At 37.2% G+C, this 24,595-nt stretch overlaps 1 protein-coding gene across 1 annotated transcript in view; it reads right to left on the minus strand.

Annotated features, from left to right (window-relative positions):
* Positions 1-5,206: 5,206 nt before the first annotated feature.
* nr6a1a (nuclear receptor subfamily 6, group A, member 1a) overlaps positions 5,207-24,595 on the minus strand; it is a 36,352-nt gene continuing 16,963 nt past the window's right edge. The window contains exons 2-9 of the mRNA XM_079638373.1: positions 23,668-23,898; positions 19,205-19,260; positions 17,051-17,217; positions 15,071-15,280; positions 12,353-12,607; positions 7,761-7,882; positions 5,815-5,967; positions 5,207-5,734 (exon numbers count right to left, since the gene is read on the minus strand). Of these exons, the coding sequence (XP_079494499.1) occupies positions 5,598-5,734; positions 5,815-5,967; positions 7,761-7,882; positions 12,353-12,607; positions 15,071-15,280; positions 17,051-17,217; positions 19,205-19,260; positions 23,668-23,898 (1,331 nt within the window). The 3' untranslated portion in view covers positions 5,207-5,597. The remainder of the gene's footprint in view (positions 5,735-5,814; positions 5,968-7,760; positions 7,883-12,352; positions 12,608-15,070; positions 15,281-17,050; positions 17,218-19,204; positions 19,261-23,667; positions 23,899-24,595) is intronic.

Below are 24,595 nucleotides of genomic sequence, written 5' to 3' on the forward strand. Positions count from 1 at the left end.
CATTTCTTGATAGTTTATTATATTCTATATTCAGTTTTTTTATGTGTGTGTGAATGTTCATAATTCCTTGGTTCTGGTGTTGTTGCACTGTGATGAGGAACTAAAAGAAAAAACCTTACATCAGATATGAGACAAATAAACCTTTTCTAATCTTGACAAAACACATATCGTCGGAAAGGTCCGAGTCTCAATGTTCCATATGTTGTGATAGAAGGGACATTTGGACAGAAATGTATTAATCTGATACAGGAGAATGCATAAAAAAATGTAATGGAATGTGTGTCACCCGGTGGCTATTTTTGGTATTACGCCTAAACAAAATCTCATGGGAACTTCAACTTTTGTGATATCAACACAACTTGGTTAGACATATGGCTTTGATTTTATAGTAATTTTATCGTAAAACATATTCTGTAAAATATAGATTTTATATGAAATAAAAAATATTTTGTACAGTAAATTTGATTTACAGTCAATTTAAACTTCCATAACTTTTCACTTCAGCAATAATCTGCTGAGTGTCTTTAAAACAAGACCAAACTAGGTCTATATTCCACATTTACAAGCATCTCAGTTTGGATAGTGCATTTTCATTTCTATTCTCAAAAAGAAGTTAAAACGAGCGTTTGGTTAATTCAATGTTAGAAACAACAGAACAGATTTCTTATATTTGAGATGTACGTTTCCGTTCTCCATGGTTCATGCAGCAACGCTGAACAACAAAACACGACAAGACGTGGTTTCACAGTTGCATAAGATTCACATTTATTTGGTTTCAAGTCCTAAAACATTCTACACATGCTTTTATAACACACATGGGTCACATTCTTCACAGGTAGTAAAAGTCAGAGGAGCAGAAGAAGAGGTTTGTGACATGGGTTAGGAAAAGCACCTCAGACGTCACTCCCGAAAACAAACGGACAGGCGTCACGTGTTGATTTGGGGTTTTCAGGAGCGCGTCTGTTCCCTGAGATCATCACCCATGCGCGGAAAGCTCTCGTCTGGCTCTGTACGGTTTGCTCAAGCCCCAACATTCACCAGTGTTTCTTCCCACCGGATCGAGAATACATCCAAAGAGAACTGATTGAAAGAAGCTCTCTGGCTACGACAGCATTTTTTTTTTTTTTTCTGATAGTCTTTCAAGAACCAATCAGGATACCCGTAACGATCAAGTGAAAGAAATCTGATTGGCTAAAAAAAAAAAAAAAAAAAAAAAGTGTAAAAGCATCAACATGATCACGATGGACTGACGACAAACTTGTAAACAGTTGAGAACTAAAAAAATAACATCATACAGACAAGAAAAAGAAAAGAAAAACATTCTTCATGAAAACAATTCACAAACAGTGTTTACAACTAGGAATATAATACTGTTCATTTCACATGTAATAATTGCACTGAGAAACAGTCTTCATTGAAGAGTGAAGCAGCATCGGATGTTTATATCACACACATTCAGAAATGAACGATTACTTCGAGGCGGATGAACCGGTGGAAACTACGCTCTCAATCTCAGAAGTTTCCAGAATGGCATATGAGAAGGACAAAGTCACTGGTGCTTTGAAACCAATAAATAACCATTAATACTTTGCCTTAATGAAAGCACGCTACATGATGACACACAAAAGAGGTAGTTTCAAATGAAAAATGTATATATATATATAATAAAAAAAAAGAAACAAACGAGGACGCTTTGAAAGAACACAAAAAGGCCTACATGGGGAGTGTGGCTCTGCTACGAGATTCAAAGGCCAGAGACACAAACCCGCCAGAAAAGAGATATTCCTGAGTTTCAAGGCCCGCGGACACACTGCAGGTCTGACTCCAGGTGCAACGCGGAATACAAGACCAACTCAACGTGGTGTTTAACGCAACGAGGCTGTTCCTCTCTACTCTGTGGAAGCTCGTTTCCGCCACAGAGTGACAAATAAAAAAGGTATTTGCGACTTTTTATCTCAGAATTGCGTGATATAAAGAAGCAATTGCGAGTTATAAAGTCAGAATTGCGTGATATAATGCAGCAATTGTGTTACAAAGTCAAAATTACACCATACAAAGTAGCAATTGTGTGTTAAAGACAGAAGCCCGTGTTATAAAGTCGCAAATGTGATATAAAGTCAGAATTGCGTTAAAAAGTCAGACTAAATAAACTTGAAATTCTGACTTGTTTTTCTCAAAATTGCATGTTTGTATCGCAATTCTGACTTTATTTCTCGCAATTCTGACTTTATAACACAATTGCGACTTTATATCACGTGATTGCTGGCTTAACACAATTATGACATTATTTCTCGCTATTCTGACTTATATCACGCAATTGCAACTTTATATCACGCAATTCTGACTTATATCACGCAATTGCAACTTTATATCACGCAATTCTGAGATTGCGAGAAATAAAGTCGCAATTGTGTTATGAAGTCAGCAATCACGTGATATAGTCGCAATTTTGTTATTAAGTCAGAATTGCGTGATATAAAGTCGCAATTGTGATATAGTCAGAATTGCGACTTTATATCACGTGATTGCTGACTTTATAACACAATTGTGACTATTTCTCGCAATTCTGACTTTATAACACTCAATTACGACTTTATATCACTCAATTCTGACTTAAATCACGCAATTGCAACTATATCACGCAATTTATACTTTATATCACGCAATTCTGAGAAATAAAGATGTAAACTCGCAATTGTGAGATAAAAAGTATTTTAAAATGTTTTATTCTGTGGCGTAAACAAGCTTCCACACTATTCTGACGTGGCCGATGGCTTGCAAATGCGTATTATCTCAGTCTACGTCGGTGTGTTTTGGAGTTTTTACCTGTAACAAACTCTTCCCCAGTATCAGGAGTTTAGTCTGACATTTAGCTAGCTCACACTCTAAAACAAAACATTCACCACATCTACGACAGCAAACGACGTACACGATGAAGGGGATGGATGATGACACGACGGATGAAACGTTTAGGATTCAGGGCGTACGGACAGAGCGGTAACAGGTGGTTTAGCTGCACTCGAGACGGGCCGTTACCAGCTGAACGTGCGTCTTTACTTCGGCCCTTTTGTCATTGTCTGGTGCAAATATGTAAACATTACTCGACGCATATCGAACGTGTTTGGAATGTCTGGAAAGATGAGCGCATCCACTGATAGAAGCCTCGGCAAAGGCGTCGGATGGCTTGTTATGGTTTCTTATTTTTCCTCGAATTGTGTTTAAAACTCACTGCATCTGATACTCAAAACCTGAAACAAAATACCCTTAAAAAAACAACAACAACAACAACAACACTCCCCCCTCCCTGAACTCATAAAAAGAAAACTTCTAAAAAGGACCTACAATGTCCGGAATACTACAAACTACTAAACCTACAAGTAAATCTGAGAGGGATGCGAGTGAATTAGAAAAAAACAGTAACTTTACCCTGTTTAAAACGTGAGGGAAGCAGATCGGGCCGAGCGAGACTGTGAGGAAATCCATTTCTCTCCCTTTATTGTGGTTTGGGAACATTGCAAACTAATCGGATAGACAATTTTAGTGACTGAATCTCTCCAGTGCAAAATTTTTAGCTGATAAATAGTTGAAGTGTGTGTGAAATGGGAAATTCTGATTTTAAGCCCACACACCACTTTTCTCTGTCGGACCGAGTGCAAACCGAATGGAGTTTCCCGTTTTATACTGCAGAAAAAAAGATTTTCCTCCTTAGAATTTGTCTTGGTTTCCAGTACAAACTTTCTTAAATCAAGACAAGCGAAAATGACAGTCTCGTTTCTGATGAAATAATGTATTAAAATTAAATATTTCTGATTAAAACAAGAAGAAAAAAACTGCCAATGAGGTCAGAAAAATAAATTTCTGATTGATTTTTCTGAACCCACTGACAGATATTTTTTCTTTCGTTTAACCTTAAACTCACTTCATTTTGGTAAAAAAATAATAATCAGAAAACAAGACTAAATATCCTAAGTCGTTTTGCTTCTCAAGTACATGTATCTTGATTAGGGTTGCAGAAAACTTTCCAGGATTTTTGGAAACTTTCCACGATTTTTTGGAAAGTTTCTGAACATTTACGGGAAGTATTCAGCCCCTTTGTAACCCTAATCTTATTCCAGAAAACTTTCCAGGATTTTTGGAAACTTTCCACGGTTTATGGGAAACTTTCCACGATTTTTTGGAAAGTCTCTAAATCATTTACGGGAAGTGTTCAGCCCCTTTGTAACCCTAATCTTATTCCAGAAAACTTTCCAGGATTTTTGGAAACTTTCCAGGATTTTTGGAAACTTTCCAGGATTTTTGGAAACTTTCCACGGTTTATGGGAAACTTTCCACGATTTTTTTGTAAAGTCTCTAAAACATTTACGGGAAGTGTTCAGCCCCTTTGTAACCCTAATCTTATTCCAGAAAACTTTCCAGGATTTTTGGAAACTTTCCAGGATTTTTGGAAACTTTCCACGGTTTATGGGAAACTTTCCACGATTTTTTTGGAAAGTCTCTAAAACATTTACGGGAAGTGTTCAGCCCCTTTGTAACCCTAATCTTATTCCAGAAAACTTTCCAGGATTTTTGGAAACTTTCCAGGATTTTTGGAAACTTTCCACGGTTTATGGGAAACTTTCCACGATTTTTTTGGAAAGTCTCTAAAACATTTACGGGAAGTGTTCAGCCCCTTTGTAACCCTAATCTTATTCCAGAAAACTTTCCAGGATTTTTGGAAACTTTCCACGGTTTATGGGAAACTTTCCACGATTTTTTGGAAAGTTTCTGAAAATTTACCGGAAATATTAAGCCCCTTTGCAACCCTAATCTTGATCTAAGAATGTTCATTTGTACTGGAAAGCAAGACGAAAATACTAAATAAGAAAGTATTCTTTTGATTCTCCCCAGAAATAGGGCTTACTTCCCTCCAGATTTGCATAACACTTTGGTCAAAACAATAAAAAAAGAGAAAGAAATCAACATAAACAATATTAACACACACATTCTGTGGTCAAGGAAAATCCTCACTTCGTCCTCAGCCTATGATTGTGAAACATACGCGTACACCTCTCTTTAGTGTAAACAATCACGCTCTCCATCGTGGCCTTGCATAGGAAAATAAAAACCACGCGTTGAAGAGGTTACACGACTATTGAACGTGTTCGAGGACCGCAGAAATGAAACTTCCCGGAGCGTCGCAAGACAGAGAGAGAAAGGTTTTCTTCCTGAGGTAGTCTTTCAATAAAACATTTCCTTTCATACTTATCTGTCCCTATCAGCACCCAAAAGAAAGCGAATAGAAGTATAAAATAAAACCTAAACCGATCAGTGGTTACACGTCACATATCGCAGTTGGACTGAAGCGTGTGAAATCCACTGCGCTTTTTGTGCATTTTCATTTGAAAAGGAGCATGTGCACAGTGTGGATCAACATACATTCAGCTCTGTCTGGTAATAAATAGAGAGAAAAAACAACACTAATCTAAACAAAATGCATAAAATAGTTTCTTATCACATTCATGAGAGGAGGAGGAGCGTACCGGAAGCCCCGCCCCCAAATATAACACCCGCCCCCGTGCAATAAGATGGGGAGGGTGTTTTCAAGGGAGGGGCGGGGCTTAGTTGGCAGGGGCGGAGCCCTTCGTCACGCAGGGGGAGGAGCCTGTCCTGTAGTTGCTCAGACTTGACTTACAGGAGTGCAATACTGCCTTGAACAGCAGGGGGAGCTGCTCCAACGGGATGTTGACCAGCTTCCCTGAAATACCAGTGGAGAACAGCTGAGTTTTTCACTGCGATGTATACGTCACACAATAGGGTTATCGTCTCTCCTCTTACCTGCAATGCAGCGGATCTCTGGCAGACACATCATGATCTCGGGAAAGCGTTTGGGCTGGTGAGGGTACTTGTACTCCGTGTAATCCTGACAAACGTACCAGTAACGTTTGTTCAACTGCTCCAGCTGGGTCACATTGGTCAGACCACGGATATCTGGACATGAGGAAATATCACAGTACAGGAAATTAAACAACGTTTTAAAAAACACAATGTCACGGCATTTTGATATTACGCCTCTAATATTGTTGATTCTCTATATATCTGTTTGAGTGGCCAGTTTTTATGCAATATCAATAATCAGCACAGCCCAGAAGAGCATTAGCACACCATACGTAACGCAAATATAATTTATTCAACTTCTTAAATGTGATCAATAAATTCAATTAGAATAATAAGACACTATAAGGCTGTTACCAATCAAATTAAATCATTTACACTGAACAATTACAACTGCATTAGATAATTTTATGAGATTGTTTAAAGAAAATGTACATATAGAAATAAGGAATGTTATGGAAAAAATGCAACTTTTAATACTCGTCAAGAACGAGGCAGTTTATGAATGAGTCATTGAATCTTTCACTCAACTGCTGCAAAAACACTCAATATTACATCGAAAATGTAAGTAACGTAATATTAACTACTTGTTTATTGAACTGTTGAATGAAATCAGTGTCACATTTTCAATCATGATGGTATTCAGGAAACCGGCGCTCTTTATTGTGTGATTTTAACTAGCAGAAATCACCATGAAACTTTCCCAGTTGATTACCTACATCAAGATGAGAAAAAAATGTATTACAAGTTTTCTGTAATTTAATGTTTAAATATGCAAATTAGGCAATATCTAATTAAATATGCACTAATTTGCATATATTTTAAAAAACGAAATCTGAGTATTGGATAAAGCCAGGTTAAAAATTATTTTTTCATTGTGTTCACATATTAGATGGGGAAAAAATACCGAGGGATTTATGGATATCTACTTTTGTTATCCTGTAAATCAGAATATACTGTTAATAGCCTTAAATTATTTTCATCATGTTTTTTGCAATAAAATGTTAGATAAATCAGGCTAGGAATAATAAATGTACAAATCCCTCTGTAAATGTCTTCATAATATAACTAGGCACAAGACTGGAAGGTTTGGCGTGTATCGGTGCGACTGAAGTGGAGATTTCAGACTTGGAGAATGAGAGAAAAGTCATTTTGAGAAAACGAGCTTTAAAGATTTATCATAAGCCAATGAGATTGCTCATTCAGCACTTTTACTTTCACGATTGGTTGCTGATAAAAAGGAAATGACCATATTTGGATCCAACAGCACTGTACAGGAGAGAGAGAGAGCCGTCCAGCGGTGTGTGTGATGACAGGAGCAGACAGAGATGTTGATTTATAACGCCAACTTTTGATGAATTTATGAGAAATCTACAGACGCAAATAGACAAAGTGCAGTAAAATAAAGACCTAAATGTATATTTCAGACTTTTTTCCAACACAAGTCTGAAAGAAGACATGTTATTGAAGACAAATAGCCCAAAATCTCAAAATTGACCAGTGAAAAAAAAAGTTTTTGCCTGCTGTGTCTCGCCTTAACTGTATCATATATTATAATTTTAAATACTCCACAAAATTACAATTTTTACCTCATATTAACTGAGTTTCTTTGTGTGAGCTGGACTCATTTGTTTCCATTTGTCTGCGCGAGCCTCAACAGTGTCAGTACATCACACACATTATTGTAAACTATGTAATTTTGGTGATTCCTTAGTTTTTGTTTGATGTGTTTGTTATTGACGTTTTAATCGAGCTACTTGTCCGGTCAGGCAAGTAAAATCCTCTTTCACTTTCCCCTTAGAAAAAACTCTTGTCTCAGTCAAGCGTTAAGATCCAGCCCTGTAAAGTCTGTTGTGATGAACGAATGAATGCGTGTCAGTGGCGTTTACCTTGGTTGAGGAAGTTGATGGCCTTCATGCAGGCATATTCTTCATTGCTGACCTTCAACTGGTGGAACTTACGGAACAGATATATCAGTTTCTCCATCACCTCCATCCCATCCTCACTGAAACTACACACACAAACAATACATCAATACACGGCCGATTTCACAGCTGACCTCACAGGTCCCTTTTTTATCCACAGCATTGATTGATGAGAACAATATCTGAACCAGCGATGAATACCACAGCTCAATCGTTACGCAAAATGACATTCGTTGATGATTAATGCTGAATATGCGCACTAGAGAAAAGGCCCGTTCACATTGAAGTGGTGGTGTAATGCCCTTTTCACAAGATGTAAAGTAAGTCTCTGATGTCCCCAGAGAGTGTGTGTGTGTGTGTGTGTGTGTGTGTGTGTGTGTGTGAAGTTTTAGCTCAAAATACCCCACAGATATTTGTATATCGCATGTTAAAGTCACTTTTTGAGGGTGAGCAAAAACAAATTTTTGTGTCTGTCCCTTTAAATGCAAATGAGCTGCTGCTCCCGGCACAGGGGGCGGAGCTTCAGCTGAAATGTCAATGTTTATGTTCAAACCAGAGTCAGACAATGATGGAGAGACTCAAGAAGAAGTGACAACATGTAGAAGAACAGGACATTTCTGAATGGTTAGTTGATGAATTTATGAAGCTTATGTGTAGTTATCTCCTAGTCATTGATTAGCATATTCTGTCTTGATAATCTATAAATCGCGGACCCGGGGGCGGGGTTTATGTAAATTCTAGGGTTGGTGATGTCACTAACCCGGGAGGAATGTCGTGTAGTTCCTACCAGCCGTTTGTTGTAGTCCTTAAAAAACTATTTCTTTAAAAGCAAATATCTCCCTTTGCTCTGAACTTTGAGCGTTGTAACTTTGCAGATGTTGTTTATGATCAAACAGCAACATTACACACTAACTACAGTTAGAAAAGTGAAATCATAATCAACCAGCCCTTTAATGACAATAACTAGCCTATACAGATAAAGATATAGTTCTAAAAATCGTTCTCAATATTAAAGAATAGCAGAGTTCACACCACAAATATAATGATAACGACAGTTATATTAATTATATAGTTGAAATCACTTTCATAACGATTTTATCCAGATGATGAACGATAAAAACATTGCCAGCCAATCAGAATCCATCCTGCAGTAACGAGCGCACGCATTTAAAGAGTAAACAGAACGATATAGTTATAGTCATCGCTCTTGGTGTGACTGTGAACCTTCTTCTCACAGGAGCCGTCACACACACACGAGAGCTTTTAATAACCCGCTTTCTGAGAAATCTTATCATCTGAATCCATACGTGCACATCCTGTGAGCTATTAAACCTGACTTTATGAGCTTAATTTATGTTACTAATGAGATAATGAGAACACATTTGAGTGGGAGACCGTATATAATGGTTCAGTGATAAAGTATCTTGGTGCTAAATTACGTCATGAGGCCACGGCTCACCCAGCACCGCTCAGACCTCATGACCATCTACTTCTCTGAACCGGATCGCTCTCTGCGCTCGTCTCCCGCTCTCCTTTACTCACGCCGGTGGCTCTGAACTCTCTCCCTAACGCTGGGTCGTGACCTTCAGCGTGTACCTGCCCCGTTCCACTACCTCACACCTCCTGCCCTGCGTTTCGGCCCAGCATGCAACAGTAAATCTATCCAGGAGATCAAGCAGAGGTCAGGGGATCGCAGACTAATTCACACACTCACACACACACACACACACACTCCCCTGCTCCACGTCAGCTCTAGTATCTCACTCTTCAGGCTACAGGTACATGAAGCACGGCTCTGGACATGGAATCAGACCAAAAGCAACAACAAGATGTTTATAATGTTACAAAAGATTTTAGTTTTTTTAAATAAATGCTGTTTTTTGTTTACTTTCTGTTTAAAGATTCCTGTACAGAAAAATAATCACGGTTTGCATAAAAAAATTAAGCAAAGTTTTCAAAGTTTATAATAACTAGTGCAAAATCAGTTTCTGTGTGTGTTGATTTGGTGTGTGAGTGCTCATTGTTACAATTACACAGCAACCGTTCAGTGACATTATTATTTGCGTATGGTAGGAAGCAAATACTGATACTGACATTATGACATAAAATAAATGTGGAAAACTGAACTACACGATTGAGGACGCGGCTACACGGTGAACTCTGAGAAAACACTACGCTTGAGCAAACAGTTTGTGAAACGGCAACTAAATGATGGCCGTGAGAGAGACTGTGAACGCATTGAATATGATATAATGTGTAGTTGGTGAATAGCATCGGCTACTATTACACAGTAGCGATAATGTTAAGCGCACCAGAATAAAATATAATATTCAGAAGTAAACAGTGTGACAGACAGACAGACATTTCTGTAATTTATAGATAGATAATCAGAAATGTTTCTTGAGCATCAGATCATCATATTAAACTGATTTCTGAAGGATCATGTGACACTGAAGACTGGAGTAATGATGCTGGAAATACAGCTTTGATCACAGGAATAAATTACATTGTAAAACAAAGTTATTGTAAATTGTAATAAGTAAAAAAAATGTTTTGATCAAACATAAGCATAAGAGACTTTTTCCAAAACATTTAAAAAAAAATTACCGACCAGATGCACACACACAGAGAAATTAATGCAATCATTTAAATAAGATTTTTTTTTATTTGAATAATAATTTTAAATGCATTATTAAACTATTATTTACTGCTAAAATATATATTATATCTAACAAATAATGTCATAAAAAAAATATTAAGCTTTTCACTCAAATTGTTATAATGAATCTGTAATGGAGGAACAAAAAAACAAAACAAAAAAACCCAGAAACAATGGAAAATGTTTTATCAATGTTGTAAAAGCACTTTTCTAATAGTTTCTCACAAACACACACTAGGAAGCCATAAAAACCTGTGTGAGATTTCTGAGGAGAAATAAAGGGAGTCAGACAGACACGAGATGAAGCCGTTTACTCTGTTCTCCCCCCCCCCCCCCCCCCACACACACACACACACACACACACACGCCTGAGCGTATCTGAAGCATGGAGAACAGTCGAGCTGCCGTGATGTAAAGCAAGCACACTAGAGCGGGAGGAGATATTCCTCAGGTCCGAGTTTTAATTCAGTTCTTCTTAATGATTCGACCCGAGAGCTGGGAATAACAGAGGTGGGTGACATGAGGAGCCCTAATTTAACGATCTAAGCGCATGTCTATAGCGCACGGCGCAAGTGCACTTCGGTCATGTCCGAATCCACTATTGCTAGCTTAAAGCGTAACTAAACCCCTGGTCAGAGCCGAACTCCTCCCACTGGCAATATTTGAGCAGAGAGGAACCAAGGGCAAAAAAATATCGTTTACGTTATCGTTTACAATTACAGTCTTATATTCAGTCATTTTACAGATTTTAAAATGTTTATAAATAATATTGGAGACACGAATATTCTCACAAAGCAAAGCAGCGCGAGCTCGTGTGGGGGCGTGGCTTATGGGCCGTTGATCATGCGTCACACAACATCCAATAGGAAAATTCAACTGCAGTAGCCACCGTTCAGCCTGAAGAGGGCAGCACTCAGACGTCTTTACACCATATATTGCAGAATTAAAACACTTTATACCCAAATGTCAAAACATTTACTCAAATCAATGAACAGCACTAGTCCCAGGCCCAGCCTTACAGATCATTAACTAAAAAAGTGGTTTCAGGGTTTAGTTATTACCCTTTAATGACGAGAAAAATGGCATGGTCTAAAAGGGTCGTCTCTATTCTCTTAATGAGTAATGGGTGTGTTGTGTTGTGTCCCTTTTCTCTTGTGTTTTGGGCGTAACGTGCAATAAACCAATCAGAGTCTCTTCTCCCATTCCCTTTAAAAGCCAGTTGTGTTCGCGCCATGGCGGATTCACTATTTACATTGAAGAATTTGTAAGCGGAAAAACTGAACGCTTCTCTAGCGAGGAGGAAGCTGATCTGCTCATGCGTGAAGTTAAAGCTGTGTGTGTGTGTGTGTGTGTGTGTGTGTGTGTGTGTGTAAGGTTAAAGCGAGACCATATACGGGACAAGCCGGATTCCAGTATATCTGTATGTGCACAATAATAATCTTTTACATTGTAATCCTTTTATTTTTAATATTTGGCATGCTTGTGAGCTTTGCCCTGTGTGTGTGTGTGTGTGTGTGTGTGTGTGTGTGTGTGTGTGTGTGTGTGTGTGTGTGTGTGTGTGTGATAAACAGATATTGTAGCGCGTTGTGGACGACCTATAGGCTCATATTACTTACGCACTCTTAAAATAACTAAAAAAATACTGCGCCGTTGACTTTAGAGCAGGTTCAGTCGGTCAATTGCTCAGTCTACTTCAGTTCCTCATAATAGCAACGCGCCAACAATGCGCCTGAACACACACCTCGTTTTCAGACCAGCCGCTCATGATGAGTGCTAATGCATTTGCCATTTAAACAACATGATGCAGGTCGAGAAAATGATAAGTGCGTCAGGCTGAAACTAGCTAAACACACTTGCGTCGCACCGGTGTGTGATAGGGCCGAGTGTGTGTGTGTACCTCTGCAGCTCCTCGTCTGACGGCGTGTATTTGTCGGTGACGCCGGCGAGGTCTCCGAGCACCTGAGCGCTGTAGACCGTCAGACAGGCCAGCAGGATCAGCTCCTGCCAGGTGGCGCTCAGGAGACGCGTGTAGTCCTCGATGGACAGCTCGCAGAAGAAGGGAAGCTTCTTGATCCAGGAGATCTGTCTGAAGAGAAGCTCGTCTGCCAGCCGACACAACAGCGCGAACAGCTCCACCTGAGTGACCCGATACCTTCGCGGGACAGAGAAAGAGCGTTATGTGAGGCATCTGGATTCATACATTTTATGGCTGTAAAAAATAGCAAAAGGAGTGATGGTCCGCATGGCTGTTGAACGATGATGCGTTGACATTAATTCGGATACATTTGAAATCGGCGTGTTTGTGTCAAAGCACAAAGTTTCTTGTCCACACTAAAATCATCTTTACTGCGCTGGTGTAAAATGCAATAAAAGCTCACTAAGTACATTTTCTTTCCCAGCTAACAGAAATATTTTCTAAGAACTTTTTGCTACCTTTCCCATCAAGCTATGAAAATGTTATTTCTGAATGTTCTCTGAACTTTCACAACGTCCACGTTGCTAGCATGATTTAGCATGTTGCAAGCAAGATTTGACAAATTGTTAGCATGATTCACCATTTTGCTAACATGATTAACAAGTTGCTAACTAGATTTACCACATTGCTAGGCTGTTCCTAGCTGATTAGTAAGTTGCTAGCATGATTTGACATTTTGACAATATGATTGAACTAGCAACATTTTGTTAACATGATTTAACACATTGCTAGCACAATTAACATGTTGCTAGCATGATTTACCACATTGCTAGCATGATTTACCACGTTGCTAACATGATTTGGCACGTTGCTAGCATGATTTAGCATGTTGGTAGCATGATTTAACATGTTGCTAACATGATTTACCATTTTGCTAACATGATTAACAAGTTGCTAACAAGATTTAACACATTGCTAGCATGATTTGGCATTTTGATAATATGATTTAGCCTAACACTTTGCTAATAAACTTTGCTAATTTGATTTAACACACTGATAATATGATTTAACACTTTGCTAACATTATTTACCATGTCGCTAACATGATATAGCACATTGCTAGCACAATTAATATTGTTGCTAGCATGATTTACCACATCGCTAGCATGATTTACCACATTGTTAGCATGATTAGCACATTAAAAAACGTTAGACGGACATCCAACTAAAACGTTTCAGAAAAAAAAAGTTCCATTAACAATAAATAGGAGTCTCACCTTTCTGCCATCAACTAATATATTTATTTGTGTAGCGCTTTTTACAATACACACTGCTTTACAGAAAGACAGACAGCAATTGTATAGTAATTGAATTGTATATGTAAGCTAACAAAAAAACCCCACTAAGAACGAGAAATGTTAAACTTCACAATCTATAGACCTTATGCGCCAGAGAAACGAGGGCGCCGCCATCTTTAGAATATAGTCTTTGAACTTCTGTTTCTGCGGTTGCTCTGTGTATCTCTATGGCATCGCTGTCCAGGAGTAATTAGCTTCTGAAGTGGATTTACTTAATGTAAAGTTAATGAAAGTTATCATGAGGATTGTAATGTTTAAAGCAGATGTCTTGACAAATGTCAGTAGACCGTTCATTCATAAATACGCGAGATCGCTGTGAAAATACAGACCGGAAGACAAAAGACAACGAGCGCTGGAAAGGGGCAGGGCTACATAAGGCGTCTATAGCTTCGGTCATATACTAGTATATGAAATATAAGTTGAAAGACATTAATGGTCGTAATAGCGTAGTTCAAATTAGTTTTATTTTTTTTGATCGGAAGGCCAAAACGTAAAGAAAAATATACGTTTCCGGATGCAATATGTTTAATAAAAAATTGTTATTTATATATAAAATATACATATTTATATATAATATAAATTATATAAATCTATATATACAGTATATACCTGCAAATACTTCTTAAAGGCCTTTATAAGTTTTGATGTGATTTAGGTGGTTTGTATTGTTGTTGCTCATGATTTGATGAGATATTGTGTCTGTAAATAGTTTTTTCCACTAAAAAAGTATAATTTTTTACATAACAAATCTTTAAATGCCTTTTTCTCAAAATTAGTATTTTGTAATTCTCCAGTAGAAACATCTCAGCCTATGTAGCACAGATGTACACCAAACTCTCCAGTTATACACTTAGCAGTCTTCTGAAGATATCTACAGAGGGATTTGTTAATAAATCATTCCTGGCCTGATTTATGTGACATTTTAATAAAAAAAATATGGCGAAAATCAATATTTTAAGGCTATGGACAGTATTTTTGATTTCCTAGGTAATGAAAGCATATATCCTGAAATCCCTCTGAACATCTTCTTTCATCTTGTGTGTAAATCAAAATGAAAAAAGAATTTTGCACCTGGCTTTATCATATGTTCAGATCTATCTACCGAAAATATATGCAAAATTGCACATATTTAATGAGAAAATGCATAATTTGCATAATTAAATATACAAATTTCAAAAACTTGTAATCATTTTTTTTTATGAACTTGTGTAAGTTCATGGTGATATCTATTATTTTAAAATGTTACCCTATTCACCTGTAGTGTCTCGCCTTAAATAAATACATGCATGTGAGTGGAAAAGCCGGGTGAATGTAGCCAGCGCCTGGCTGAGGTGTTGTTTACCCGTCCTCGATGAGCATTGGCGTAGCCAGCGGGGCCAGTTCCTCCGCCGCCACCAGCTGGCTGATGAGCGTATGGCTCTGCGGGTACAGACTCCGCGGCTGCGCGGCGTATCCGAACAGGTGAGGCAGGAACTGGTAGTGCTGGGCCATCGCATTCCCAATGTACTGTTCCCTGAAAGCAGCGGTGTAGCCGTTCAGCTCCACAGAGCGGCTGCGAGAGAAACGACAGGAAGAGGAATACACGTCAGAACACATGTTTATTTCAATCCACAGGAATCCAGTCTTTAAATCCGTGTGCATTGCAGCCGACGGCTGTCACTGAAGGAAATTAGTTTTTTTTTTTAGTGCTGGGCAACGATTAATCACATGCAAGTTTGTGTTTACATAATATATGTGTGTGTACTGTGTATAATTATTTTGTATATATAAATACACACATATGCATGTACATATCTAAGAAATGTGTTATTTATATATAAAATACTTATATTAGGGCTGTCAAAAGATTAATCGTGATTAATCGCATCCAAAATAAAAGTTTGTGTTTACATAATATATGTGAGTATACTGTGTATAATTATTTATATATATAAAAACACACACAATCATGTATATATTTAAGAAAAATTGGTTATATTTATATATAAAATATTTATATATAATATAAATTATATAAATGTATATACAGTATATAAATGCAATTATTCCTTAAATATATACATGAATGTGTGTGTATTTATACATAATAATTATACACAGTACACACACATATATTATGTAAACACAAACTTTTATTTTGGATGCGATTAATCACGATTAATCTTTTGACAGCCCTAATTAATATATATTATAAATTACATATAAATCTATATACAGTAATGCAAATATTTCTCAAATATACGAGTAATTCTAGAATTGGGGGTGCATTTCAAGTCTCCCAGGTAAACCTTCTTTAATTTAAACTTTTTGGATTCAGTTTTAAATTATAACACATTATATTACACTATCACTAAAAAATATTGCTTTATGTATATTTAGGAAATATTTTTAATGGGAAATATTAAATGACTCCCACTCCACCAATTATTGACTGTCTCCGCCTCATGATTCATACATTCACCTTGAATTATCATGAAATAATCAAGTCTAATCTTCAAATATTTTTTGTGTTTACTCTATTAAGTTATACAAACAATTGCATAGAATATATATTTTCTGTATTATTTGTAATTTAATGAAAAAAAAAATATTTTGTGTCTGTCCCTACGTTCTGGTCAACTCTGTTACCTCTGTTAAAAATCGAAAGCATTTGTAGAAAAAGCATGTGACTTGAACTAAGTGATGTCACTTCCTCTGGCGGGAAACTATGGAAAGTAGTGAGGTCATTCATTATTCTTCTCTCATTCATTTTTACAAAATGTTTAGGACACACCAATAGTAGATTAATTATTTGTCAAATCTGTTTTTGTGATATTGCAGTGAATCTCATTCACTTCTAAAAAACCCGATAATATTATGGCAAAAACCCATAAAATTACGTTTTTAGACATGCCATGTGCTAACGTTATCTGGTTAGAGGTTAGCATTTTGAGCTAAAGCACAAAATGGTGGAAAATGTCAACTCTGTTATTTGTTAACTATATATTTGACCCAATTTGTCTATAACAGAGTTGACAGATTTTTCTGTTAGAAGTACATTGATGTTCAGTATTAATATTTAAAATCTTACAAGTTTAAGATCAGCAAATATTGCATTTAAAGTGCATTCTATGAAAATAAAATAAAAAGTTAAAAAAAAAAAAAAAAAAAATTGTTTTCTTTCTCTACTTGAAATGAACCCGCAATTCTGGAATGAGTGAGTCGGATACATGCATATGTGTATATTTATATATACAAAGTAATAATACACGGTACACATATTTTTTGTAAACACAAACTTTTATTTTAGATGCGGACGGGGACAGTCGCAGGGAATACTCACTTGGATGAAAGCGTGGATACGGGCGAGGGCTGGTTGCCGTCGGAGACGCCGTTGCCGGGAGAACTGTGGTCACTGTCGCCGTTGTTTCCCCAAGTGTGTTCCGGCATGTTCGCCTCATCCTTAAACTCCTGTCCGGACATGATCCGCTCAATCTCCTCATCCGAAATCTGCGCAAAGAAAAATTGTCGATCTAAGCCGTTTTTTATAAACTAAAAAACGTTTAAACGTCATTTTGGTGAGTTTTAAAGGGGTAAAGATTGACTAAATGATGTACTTTAAGAGAGTTTGTCGATTTCATCTCGTAGTTGATTTAGACACAGGACAGGGACAGAAAGACGTTATCTATTAAGCGCACTTCCATGAGCTCTTAATGCGAACACGACAGAAAGAGACAAACCGGCGTTTAAGTCAAGGACGCGCAATAAAAATTTATTCCCTTTTTAATTCAATTGATGAGTTCGCGCCATCTTTAATAGCGTTTTATTTAGTCAAAGGTGAAGAAACCTTTGTGTGTTGCAGAGGCAATTAGCCCGAGTCAATAAGACGTGTTCTCCAGCGCTGGGATCAGGTGCACGCAAGAGCGCTGCATGGACTAACAAGCGGCGGCTTTATACACGCTTTGTCCTGTCAAACACAAGCACGATAAACAAGGCTGACGCTCACCGAACGCACTGAATGAAGCCTGAAGCCTAATGATGAGAGTGATGAGGAGAAAATCTAACATAACACAAACGTCCGTATCAAAGGACAAGTTTTGGATTATTAGGCATGTCACGAAACTACATATTCCCTGTATAAGAGAATTACAAACATTCATATAGCGCTGCCAATCACACACAGAAAAGCTGCTGAACACAATGATTACATGAGGTCAGCTGATGTGAGAAGAGTGAGCTCTGGCCTTGAGAACAGCGACGACTCGAATTAAATTAACATCTTTAAATTAAGCGGAGCTCACAAGGCACTGCGGGCTACTTATCACACAACTCGTCTTTAATTTGTGGCAAAACTAATCAGCTCTATTTCCTCAATTCACGACTGGAGAGGGCAGGAGCGCAAGACCCTTTATATTGGCCACGGCCATTATATATTTAAAACAGTAATATCCTATACTAAACCTACAAACTCTATATCATTTGAAAGATTACAATCTCTAGTTTTCATATTTGGTGACTGATTTTTTAAATACATTACAGAGGAGCCGTAATTTATCATTTTGCAACAAGAATATGTTCATACTCCTGAGGCGTGTTCAGACCTTTATTTTGAAATAGTGATGAACATGAAAAATCATGAAAGAATGGAAGAAACCTCCGTTTGTTTTCATGCCAAGAGTTCAAAAGATAGCATCCATTCGATTCTTTTAGAAAAAAAGCTCTGAAAATGTTTTGAATATAAAGAAAATAATAATAGATTCAGCATTAGTGATGTGGCAGCGAGATATAATGCACATACGTGATCTTTTGTGTTTCTTAGAGGTTGAATTCATTTCAAAATCTGCCAAACTTCCAATACTACTTCTGAATAGGATGTCTACTTCATAAATGGTAAAAATAATGGTTCAGATCACAAAAAACAACATACAGAAATGGAGGCGCCCTTATATGGGCAGTAATGTCCACTAGTGGAGAAGTGTGGTACTGCGCCCGAACTAAATCTCACTGAACGCTTATTTTTTGAGATATCAACCTAAAATTTGAAACACAACTTGTTCAGATTTTTGGCTTTGATTTTTTTTTCCAGTTTTAGAGTCCACCAGGTTTTGAAAATATATATTTTATATAAAATATGAATGACTAAATATGTAACGTTGTACATTTTCATAAACTCAAACTTCTATAACTTTTTTTTTGTTTAACTTTCTTAATTTATTTCATTTCTACAAAAATCTGCCAAATGTCTTAAAAACAAGACCAATCTTACATCTATATTCCAAAGCATTCTTGAATTACAACCATTTAAGTTCAGAATGTGCGTTTTCATGTCTATTAAAAAAAAGGGGGGCGCTTGATAAGGGTTTAATACATGCCGGAAACTGAATGGCAGTAATTTATGACTTTAAAAAATTCTGATGAAGAGAAATCCAAGTATAGAAGATATAGAAGAACAGAGATCAGGCCTTCAGGTTTAGTTGTGAGAAAAGAGTGTGTGTACCTGCACTGGCCCGATGCTTTTGTTCCTTCCTCCCGGCATGCCATCTTCTCTGATCGCTGCAAAACACAAAACCAAATCATCAACTGAACGTCCATTTAAAAAGAAATTTTACCTTCAAGATGAGAAATTCTGTGTGCCTCTGAAATGCTTCGCCTCTTTTCAACATTTAAAGAGGTTTGTGTGTCCCTCATGTCGGCCATTTAGATGTTAAGAGCTGAAAAGATATAAAGCGGCACGCTTTCAACAACCACGCAAAATCAGAGTCTAACCCAGAGTAAAGCTGAAGATGATTGGAGATGCTGCTCGTTCTTTGGCCAGAACATTGACGTTTGGTATGTTTTGATGAGCAACCTATTATTCGAGTTTCCTAACATCAATGTTTTGAGTCTAACATTCCTCCCATAATATAGAAAATCAAAAAGCCTTAAAGGTAGAGTAGGCATGTTCGGAGAGGCTAGCAATAGCATGGACTGTACTCTGTATTTGAGTCTCATGTGCCACTGAATGTTGTGCAATACTACTGTATGTTGTTGATCACGCAAACGCCCCATTCTAGGAAAATAAACCTAAATAACTAAAGCCATAAGCCCCGCGAAGCTGTGTTTTAGAACAGCAAAGGGTGTTAGCTACGACGCGGAGCAGAGTAAAACCCCCTTAGCTGTTCTAAATCCACTGTAACACGGCTTCAAGGGGCTTATGGCTTTTATAAAACGGTCACTCCATACAAATATTCATTTTAATATTTATTTTATTCATAAAATAAACACCAGCAACAAAAATATAACGTTATAACACATTTATTCCTCCGTCAAGCAATGTAGTTCCAGAGAGGTTGCTAAGCAACACATGCGGCAACAAAGATACACAGATGCTGCCGGTTGTCATCTCAGAATAAACCCCTTCAGGCTGAAGCAAGACCGCTTCACCCCTGAGTCCTCGTCATCACCCTGTCGGGGTTTATTCTGAGATAACAACCGGCTAGATGTACATTATCCCTTACATAACATACCGCTGGATGGTGCAATTGACCAATCAGAATCAAGTATTTCACAGAGCCGTGTAATAATAAAAAATAATACCATTTTGTAACACTGTGAACATTCTTTCTGGAGATGCATGAATGTTTTAATAAAGTATTTGACTTGCTGTAGACACATTATAATACACATCCAGTATGATATATATTCCAGAACTACATTACTCTGCATTGTGAAGAGCCAGTGTCAACTTCTGAACGCTTGCTGACATTTTTCAGAATGATAGGCGTCACTTTATAATAGTTTGTGGCATTTTCCCCCTATGTTAGTTCACCATATGAAACACCTGATTGGTAAGAGTCGGTTAGTTGTGCACCTTCCCCGGCTGTGACCACCAATCTAAAGTAATCTAATCTAGTTGATTGCTATCAGGATGTGAAGAGAGTTTCAACCAGTATAACTAAAAGTATTTTATGTAAAACATTGCATGCCTTTAACTGTGGTAAAAATCACTGCAACGCACAACCTCAGGTGGCGTATTGCTTTTATACATTTGCAACTGATTTAAAAGATTAATATTTAAATAATAATTCACACATCATTAATAATTAGGTTCATTGGTCGACTATGTAATATGTACTATAATAAATAGGAGTTTAATTTGATGAGGTCAAAAATGTGGCTCATCCAATTAGATTAAATGCCCTTTTTTATGTACTTCAATTAATGGAGAAACTTGTTTCCCTTGTGAAAAAAAGTGTGCTAAATTGTATTAAATGTGCACTTGTACTGTTCTTCAAACCTTATTAGTATTTTTTTTTATTACTTGCAGATAATATAATATTATTGAAATAAAAGGCAAGTTAAGTGCACTTAAAGTTCACTTTCATGACTATGTTTCTTAACACACTTAAGTACACTGTAAAATAAAGTTACCTTGCATTTTTTAAAAGTGTCCTTAGTAATAACAGATATTTATGCATAATTACATGCAACTAACCCTGAACCTAACCCTACAGTAAGTACATGTAGTTAATCATTATTACTCAGTACTTAAATATATAATTACACTGCAACAATGACACCTTAAAATAAAGTGTAACCGAATGCACTTTGTAATAATTTCAAATGAAAGTTTTACTATAAAGTACATTTTAAATCATTATGTTTTAATAAACTTTAAAGAAGCACACTTATTTTGATGTGTTGACTAACAAAATAAAGCACATGTGAAGTACTTGATAAGAAACTATCATTTCAACTGTAGTGTGTTATTGAATATTACATTTAAAATAGTCAATATATTCTAAATGTATTAAATTGCAACTAGTAATTACAAGTGTGTAATTACAAATATATTTAAATACATGATATGAGAGTTTATAGAGTATATTTTATATTTAGTAGAATATATTTTAGTTTACTTATAAACGCTTCAAAGATTTCAAAGACAACCGGAGTAATTATGAAATTTAATATAAAGATGTATTTAGGTTCTATTTAATTGGTTAAAAAAGCAGCACTAAAATCCAGCTAATTGCATTTAATTTATGCTATAATACTTTTTCATTTAACTGCAGTCTAAAATCATTGCATTCAGTTTGCATATATTATTTCCATAAGCACTTTAAAAGTATGCTAAAGTGTGTTTCTTACATCTCTCTGTCTTTAGGAAGATTTTGCATTGATCATTTGTTGAAACTAATGGTAAAAACACTTTATTTTACAATGTCCTGTTACATATAACCAGTAAATTATGCATAATTACATGCAACTAACCCTCCACCAAATCCTAATCCTACTTATAGTAAGTACATGTAGTTACTTAATATTACTCAGTACTTAAATATAGAATTACACTGTTACACGGACACCTTACAATAAAGTGTAACCAGACTAATAATCTGTACGTGCCTCAGCTATAGTGTATAAACAGTGGCTTGTATGCTGTACAAATGTAAAACAAACGCATAAGAGCTTTGATAAACACATCTACAACCACAGTGATCTGAAGATGTTTCCTAACCCAGACACATGACAGTAAGACATGGTCACTAGAGGGCAGTGCTGATCGATGTAATGTATTTTTCCTTCTGGACCAGTTCATACTGGTCCCAGCTGTATCTATAGGTCACCTGATCGACCAGCTGGAAAACTGACCAGCAGAAGAACTTGAAGCCAGCTCTGCGTCTCAATGTCCATACTATCCACACTACACAGCCTGTGAGATTAGAATAAGTGAGTCCCAAAGCACATTACGGTATGTTAAAAAGAGTATGTCAAAAATCCCCAGATGGTCGTACTACTTCCGGTGGGTTTTCGAAGTGTGGATCCGTGCTCACTATAACCATAGATATGCATAATAAAGGCTAGATGTCTTACGGCGGAGTCTCTAACTAACGTCATCAACCGGAGGCCATCTTGTCACAGGGAAGCTTTCTGTAAGGCGAGTGATCGGCACGAACACAAATACTCTTATCTCGCTGAAATCTTGACGGAGTTACAAACGGTTTGGTTTCTTACAAACGTTATTAACGTGGCTATAATTCTGGATGCTTGAACATGTTGAAATATATAATATTATAATTATTCATAACTATGCAGTGTCATAACTACATCTCTGAAGTTTATAACAAACCAACCCGTTCGAAAATCGGTAGAAAATTGAGCAAGTTATGTTTATTTAAAAAGTACATGCACCATTTTTTAATGTTACAATGTTAATGTTTAATGTTTCACAATGTTACGAGTGAGCGAGCTGACTGTGGCAAGATGGCCGCCGTGTGCGGACGTCGACCTCCATTGGCCAGCAGCGCGGACAAGACTTCTAGCCTTTATTATATGATATCTATGACTATAACGGCTAATATTACCCACAACCCATTGGGCTTTGGAGGAGGAACTACAAACACGAGTAAAAAGTGTTAAAAAACTACAAAACATGGCGGATATGCGGTTTAGATAAAGGTTTGAGTGACTATTCAAAGTTTAACCTGATAGAAAAATATGTATTTAATGTTATCCGTGTTATATTTAATCTGCAATAACAATGTGGACTTTTATAAAGATCCGTTTGGCCATTAACTTTTAAATGCATCATTATACATTTAATATGAGGAGAGCCTCCGCATGAAAGACCCGCGACTGCAGATCAACGAGCTTCTGCTTTTCTCTACGATACAGAGGATGAAATGTAATGTAGAGGATTTTATCTTTGACAAGATGATTGACAGGCCAGTTTACTGAGCCAGAATTATGACAGAGAGCAACCGTTGAAGACGCAATTGTATGACGTGATTTGTCCCAAAGCTTGTCTACTCTTCTGCAATATGCACTTTTTCTTCACAAAAAGAGTGCATACTTTTAGGGCGTAGTACAAGTAGGCGAATTGAGTCGCATCATAAGTTCAGTGAAATGTTTTAGCCAGGTTAATCTAGTGTAATCTGTGTGTGTGTGTGTGTGTGTGTGTGTGTGTTGACCTCTGACCTTTGCGGTTCATCCCCATCTGCAGGCACTTGAGCAGCCGGCAGTACTGGCAGCGGTTGCGCTGTTTGCGGGACATCTCGCAGTTCTTGTCGCGACTGCAGCGATACACACGCTTGTTGCAGATGCTGCGCTTGAAGAAGCCCTTGCAGCCCTCGCAGGAGATGATGCCATAGTGAAGTCCTGTGGCCCGATCTCCACAGATCAGACAAGAGCGCTGCTCAGCCTGCTCATCTGAGGGAAACACACACACACACACACACACAGATTAGACAAGAACGCTGCTGAGCCTGCTCATCCGAGGGAAAAACACACACACACACAGACGATTACATTACTTTAAATGAGTCCACTGTTATAAACATGAACCTCGTCTGAAAGACAAAGGAGGAGGTGTTGCTGTCATTTATAGTAATATCTTCAGAATTACTGAGAAGTCTAGTTTCAAATATAATTATTTTGAAGTGTTGGTGCCTCCTCCACTGTCTAGTGTAAATGATAAATCATGTTTGACTTTTGTGCTGGCTACTGTATACAGGCCACCAGGGCACCACACAGACTTTCTATCAGAATTAGTATTGGCTGCAGATAAAGTGCTAATTGTTGGTGATTTTAATATACACATAGATAATGAAAAAGATGCATTGGGATTGGCATTTAAAGACATTATAAACTCAATTGGAGTTAGACAACACGTGTCAGGACCGACTCATTGCCGTAATCATACTCTAGATCTAATACTATCACATGGAATAGATGTTGATGCCGTTGAAATACTGCAGCAGAGCGATGACATCTCAGATCACTATCTAGTCTCGTGTAAATTACATTTAGCCAAGGCTGCAAAGCCGACTCCGTGTTATAAATATGTTAGACCGATCACTTCTGCCACTAAAGATTGCTTTATCAATAATCTTCATCAGTTTCATCA

This window comes from Phoxinus phoxinus (genome assembly GCF_949152265.1).
Source record: "Phoxinus phoxinus genome assembly, chromosome: 15".
Taxonomy (NCBI): domain Eukaryota; kingdom Metazoa; phylum Chordata; class Actinopteri; order Cypriniformes; family Leuciscidae; genus Phoxinus; species Phoxinus phoxinus.